This window comes from Mastacembelus armatus, chromosome 10 (genome assembly GCF_900324485.2).
Source record: "Mastacembelus armatus chromosome 10, fMasArm1.2, whole genome shotgun sequence".
In the NCBI taxonomy this organism is placed as follows: domain Eukaryota; kingdom Metazoa; phylum Chordata; class Actinopteri; order Synbranchiformes; family Mastacembelidae; genus Mastacembelus; species Mastacembelus armatus.
In genome coordinates this window covers 18,207,748-18,214,080 of record NC_046642.1, presented here as the reverse complement: position 1 = coordinate 18,214,080, position 6,333 = coordinate 18,207,748, and the positions used below count along the sequence as shown (strand labels likewise).

General features: G+C 43.8%; 1 protein-coding gene across 1 annotated transcript in view; it reads right to left on the bottom strand.

Annotated features, from left to right (window-relative positions):
- Nucleotides 1–415: 415 nt before the first annotated feature.
- efnb1 (ephrin-B1) overlaps nucleotides 416–6,333 on the bottom strand; it is a 58,500-nt gene continuing 52,582 nt past the window's right edge. The window contains exon 5 of the mRNA XM_026330132.1: nucleotides 416–4,594. Coding sequence (XP_026185917.1) covers nucleotides 4,203–4,594 — 392 coding nt within the window. The 3' untranslated portion in view covers nucleotides 416–4,202. The remainder of the gene's footprint in view (nucleotides 4,595–6,333) is intronic.

Below are 6,333 nucleotides of genomic sequence, written 5' to 3'. Positions count from 1 at the left end.
GTAATTTCAGACAAACGCAATGGAAATGCAGAGTGCAGCCAATCAGATTTAATCATGTATGAAGAAATGTAATTTTGGAGGACACCAGGGCAGAGCGGGTTGATACGGGTATTAGTTACTATGCAAAAAGGCGTGTCCATACTCCAAGAATATGAATTTATGAAGCCTGCTTGTGATTTCAATCTGACTAATGTATCAGAACAAACCCATCTGTGCAGCACTGACCCCTGAGGTGCGGGTTTGGAGGGGGCTGAGAGGGAAGTGCTGTGAGCGTGGGCGGCTGGTTTTTGCTCCCACCATGAACCAAGGTGGTCAGTGAGATGGGAAATGAAATATTTTATCCACATTTCAAAAGCTGGAAAGAAAACAAACAAGGAAGAAAGAAAGAACATCAGTCGAGAATGAGCTCCATGGGAAAAATTCATTTTAAAATTTATTTATCAATATGCTGTAGTTTCCAAACTGGTGGAAGGTTATTTCCATTGTAGCTGGTGCCAATAGGTTACGCTGAGAAGCGGCAAAAAAAGTGAATGGCAAAAAAAAGAAATAAAATAAAACTTGACAGTTATGATTCAAACAAAGGGAAACAAATTCAACAGGTTTTGCTTACACATGCACATTGAAAAATAATACTGTGGCTTTGAACAATAGCAGAAATCAACCTACACTGCGGCTCATATCGTGAGCAACCAACATCCTGGTGCTAAATTAGGAAAAGAGGGATGACAAAAGAGAGGGGTGGAGGGAGAGAAGGAGGAGAGAGCAACTTTAAAACAAAAGGACCGCCTGGGAGATAATGAGTGTTGTAAACCGCATGATTTATTGGTGAGTGCAGTATGGTCACACACTCATGCATGGCCCCTTTTCTTTTTTCCTCTCCTCTCCATGTCTCTCTCTCCGTAAGACTCTCTCCACCTGGCCCGACAGACTTATTAAAACTGAAAAAACAAAAGATTCATCTTTTGTGGACCAAAATGTTTTTGTTACATCTTATAATGAAGTGGAAAGTGTAGGTAACTGAAAGGCAGTAGAATAACACAGTCTTCATGAGCAGAGTTAAGTGCTGTCTCCAACAGGGAAGGGACTTTATCGTTCATAGTTTCAATGACCTATCCATTTCAAAGCTGCTCGGTGACAAAAGCTTCAGTCCTGAACAGTTTCTGAGAAACTAGAATCCTGCTGAATGCCAATGTAAAAACTCTGAACTCCAGTTTTTTTTTTTTTTTGTTTGTTTTTTTGTTGTTTTTTTTTTTTTTAAACACGTGTGGTAACAAAGACTTTTTGACAATACTGGACGCCGCAAAAAAGACAGCTCATGTGTCTGCTGCAATATTCAGTTTAAGTCTAAAAGAAAAGAAAAGAAAAACATATTCCAGAGACAAAAATTCAAGGATTCATACAAAACACACTTTAAAAAGACAGCTATTTACAAACATCCTCCATTACAAAAATCTAATCTTAAATTTTTCTTATGAGCAGTGTTCATGTGAAATTACATCTTAAATGGGGCTCTATCCATATATTTACATTTTTGTTATCTGCTTTTGATTTTTTTCACCCCCAAATTTGAAGAACATTAAGTGGTCACTAGAATGATATGAAAATGAGACATGGTTCGTGGTAAATTTGGTAATGAGTCCCTTGGTTGGTATAGGTGAATGAGTGCGCACCCATCCGAAACAAAAATATTTGATCTAGATGTATTTCACAGAGGGCCACTCAGGGCTGCATGCTGAGTTAAAACACAGGACCACAAAAGAACGAGCAGCTGCTTAGGTTGTTAACTCTGAGGTTAACGACACGCAAAAGACATTGGAGTCTTCTCCGAGTCTTCAAACTGGGCTGTCTTTTAACTCAGCAGTGTATATCTGTCCATGGCAGCAGATGATGGGTGTCTCTGCCGGTGGATAAACACTCACCGGCAGCCTGACCATCTGACTACAGATAAACCTGGACCCGTCAGTCTTAGTGTGTCTGTGCATGTGTGTGCGTGTGTGTGTGTGTGTGTGTGTGTGCGTGTGTGTGTGTGTGTGTGTGTGTGTTTGTTTGCACACATGTGCGTCAAGAGTCAGCTCGTGCCTGCGTCCTGAGGAATTGCTGTCCTCATCTGCTCCCCTCCGCTCTCACACATCATTAACCGGGACTGCGGCGCTCTGTACTTTGGCAGCCACACTGTTTGGAGCACCTAGTTCCAGTCCCAAAACAAGTCTGTTCAGCTGCTAGACCACAGAACCATTCATACAAACACACAAACACAAACACACAAACACTCACAGAAAAACTGCAAATATAAGCACAAATAACCACTCACACAGAGACGCATCTATATATGCACACATATTCAAACAACCCCACACGCACACACCTAAAAGCGAGCGTCGACGCGTGCACGTGCACACATGCAGCTGCAGTAAATCCTGTCTCAGTGCCACTGCCCTGGGCTGTGTGATAGCTGAGCTGCAGTGTCCTCGCTGGCTGAACACCTTGACTGTGGAATATTCTGCACAGCATTTTTATTCACAGCACAACTGGTGAGAGGATGGAAAAATGAATGCTAAACTACCTCCAAACCCCCACCCCGTGCTCACCCATCACCCCCTTCATCCCAACCGCCATCTTCCTCTCAGGTTATAGCCAAGTCACAGGAACATTTTCTCCTCTATCCGTAGCTCTCTCTCCTCCCCGGCTGGTGAGTGTGGGCACAGAGATGGCACACAGATTAGTCACACGCTGGCGACACCACTGACTATGCACTCCACTGACTCATCTACAGATGGCAGCCAATTGGCATCTGACAATACTGTACCCCAATGTTCAGCTGTAGTTCGCCATCCAAATTATATATAGGGCATGCTACCTATGTAGGCCAGCCAATCACTGCTGACCATCCAACCACCGCCCACTCTGCCCAGGCAGCAGGCATCAAACTAACTGTGTGATGCTTACACTGTGGCACCAGAAGCTAGAACAAACAAATATCAACGTGCCTGTTGACTTGAAAACCATCTTGCCAAGGGCTTGTCACACACAATAAAGCCTTCATTTGATGCCAACTGGAATGCTGGAAGGGTTTTGTCGGTCGGTTCGTCAATCTGTCTGTCTTGTTTGTGAAGATTAGGATACAGTGACTTAATGCTTCACCCCTCAGCTAATGAGTCTTCCCAGATATGAGAACAGGTCTGGACAAGCCCAAACACACACACTCACAGCGCACACACCCTCAGACACACATAAGTGGGTCATAAATACCAGAGTCATGGTAAAGCTCCTATCAGGGTAGTGGAGACGGGGCCATTCCCGGAAACACATGCACACACACACCTCAACATCAACAGCCCAGGTCAAGAAACTTTCTCAGGACAAAAAAGAATGGGTGCAACGGATGACGTGGGTGGTGAGAAATGGCGTAATAATGATGGACTATTCAACTCTATACATTGTGCACTTGTAGGAAAAGTCTAACAAAATACAACTGCTTTGTGAACTGAATCAGGGTTCGAGGAAATCCTCCATCAAAAATACTAAGTAAGGCAAACATCAGAGGTGCGAAGGGAGAGGAACACATTATTTCACACACTGTGTCTGATACCTGAGCTATCTGGAGAGTTTCCTGCCCCACCACAGAGCCCTGTCTAACACACACACACCCGTACACACAGACACACACACGTGTTTTATGGTTGCACACAAACTGCAGGCCAAGTGGCATTCAGGGCCTGTGTGTGCCTGTTCCTGGCTAGTGTGCTAGGATGGTGTGTTTAATTGGGTGTAGCACAGACTGTACTTCAGGGAACTGAGATAAGTTATATCCTGCCCATTACAGGGGACAGCGAACCAGGCAGCAGTCTGTTTGTTCGCTCCAGCATCGCTCCCCATCCCCTCCCCCTCCCATTGGAGCACAGCAGGGAGACTTAGAAGGTGGAGGTCAGGTGGGGGAGGGTAGGGTCGGGGGTGGGGGGTGGGGGGTGATGTTAAACAACCCTACCAAACAGAATAAACCTCTCTCATCAGTCAGCTCACAACCCCGCTGGTTATTGGTCAGTGCCATCTCTCCAGATTTGTGCAGCAGGTGGTAGAAATAACAGAGGCTTGAAGAAACATCAAGTCCCCAAAATGCAAAGGAAAGTCTTCTTCCCAAGATCATAAATCAAGCGCTCCTCTCTTTCTCTTTCTTGGCTGTGTTGCTGGCTGTTCGGAGCATGTCAGACTTTGTAGTAGATGTTGGCAGGGCTCTGCGGGGGCATCTCCTGGACAATGTAGACGGGGTGGCCATAGTCACCACTCACCTTCTCATAGTGAGGGCAGTAGTTGTTCTCTGTCCGCAGCGGAATGATGATGTCACTGGGCTCCGTGCCAGCCGTGCCCCCGGGTAGCTTGGGATTGGACAACGTGCTGAGTGAAAGGGCCGAAGGGCGGGGCTGCGAGTGGGCATTTTTCCTGGCACGCTTGCGCATCTTGATGAGCAGGATGACGAGGAGGAGGATAAGCAGGAGGAAAATGATGCAGCCAGCTCCTATGACAGAGAACATGGCCACTTTGGAGCCGAGGATACCATCCGAGTTTGCTGAGGAACCCTGGTCCTGATTCATATGGTCTACAGAGGGGAATGATGAGAGAGAGGGTTTAGAGACTGCACATAAATTGTCGGGTCAAAAAAGCAGGAAGGTATTGTCATTTTTATTTCTGCTGAGGGGAGGGAAGTCTCCCTGTTTCTGGAAGAACAGAGGAGGCTCTTTTATGTTTTTTTTGCCCCATATTTCTATTATATATTTTTATGATTTATTGCACAAAAAAATAGTTCAAATAGGTACATCAAAAAGATAGTTTTCATATGTGCCATGCAGGTGTATTTCACCATATGTAGAGGAGATGGAGCAGAGTGAAATTGCTGCAGTGTAAAGTTCTCCAGCAGTCGCCTGTTCTCATTGCACTTCTTTGGTGACTATGAAAACTGTTTATTTAGTAACTCTAGATTTAACATCGCAGAGTGTGGTGGTGCTTTTTTTCTAACTGAAGAGTCAGTCCAAATAAAACATGAATAAAACTGTGGAAATTGTTACTTTTTCATTAAATAAATTAAAACAAGACATTATTTTATTAAAAAATAAAATCAGTACCCGCTCACACCCCAATAATTTTTATATAGTCCCTTAGAGACAATTAAACAATGAGAAAAGTACATTGAGTCAATCCAGTCAATTGTTTGTGCCTAAATCATTTCTGTTTATATCCCTAATTTTTGTTTGCTCTACATAACTAATAGCACAATTGATGTAATCTAACAGAATTATCTCAATTAAAATCCATATTCATTGCTCAACATAACAAAGATTATTGCTCCGATAAGGCCGAGACCGGACAAGTTGTATGACATGCTGATGCCACATTTGTATGGCAAAGGTCAAGTGAAATATGAAAAAAATGAGGAGGGCATATCTAAACATCTGATTTTATTTTAACCTTTTGTCAGTGGGGTCCAGGATTGGGGGAGGAAGTGGTTTTGTTACTGGATGGGAGAAAGAATGAACGGCTCCTCCTGTGACTGAAATCTGAGAAGAGCCTAATCTGTTTTCCATGTATGCGTGCAGCTGCTGCCAAAGAGCAGCACCACCACCACCTCTTTACTGTCCATGATCCCCCCCACCCCTCCACAAAAGCCTCATGCCTCTAGAGACTGCCATCCCCACTAATGACTGTGTCTCCACACTTGGCTGACCACTCTGCACTTAACCATTTACAATGAAGGGGATAACTGTACCTTATGCCTTATCATGACTAAATGACATCACTGAAAGTTGGTCCAGCCTTATCTGTGAAATCAGAGGCGTGTGGAATTTTGTATATTATGGGAGCTGGAGAAAGCTTGTCACAAATTTTATTCCTAAAATATCAGCCCTTCAAACCCCAGCGACATGTCCTTCATTCCACCCTCCACTTCTTCACTTGACATAATCACTGATCTAACAATGGTAGACAGGTAAAAGCCCAGGAATAGGAAAAAAATGACATTAGGAAATCTTTTTATAGAGTAACTAATGTCAAATAAGCAATTATTAAATGAGGACGGCTTATCACATTGGGACAGGCAGAACAGTTTGTACTTGGAGGAAGTTTGTGACATACAAAGTTGTGGAGTAAGTCAAAAAGTTAGTGGAGGGAGCGATCTAAAAAGAAGGAGAACTGGTCTCTCCTGTGGGAAGCAGCAATGAAAGGTACTGGTGAAAACCAGGAAACAAAGAGGGTCCAGATCATCGAAGGAACCTAAAGTGACTTCCACAATTACCTCTGCTTTTAATCTTCATTTATCTGCAATTCTAATTAGGCTCAAAAAGA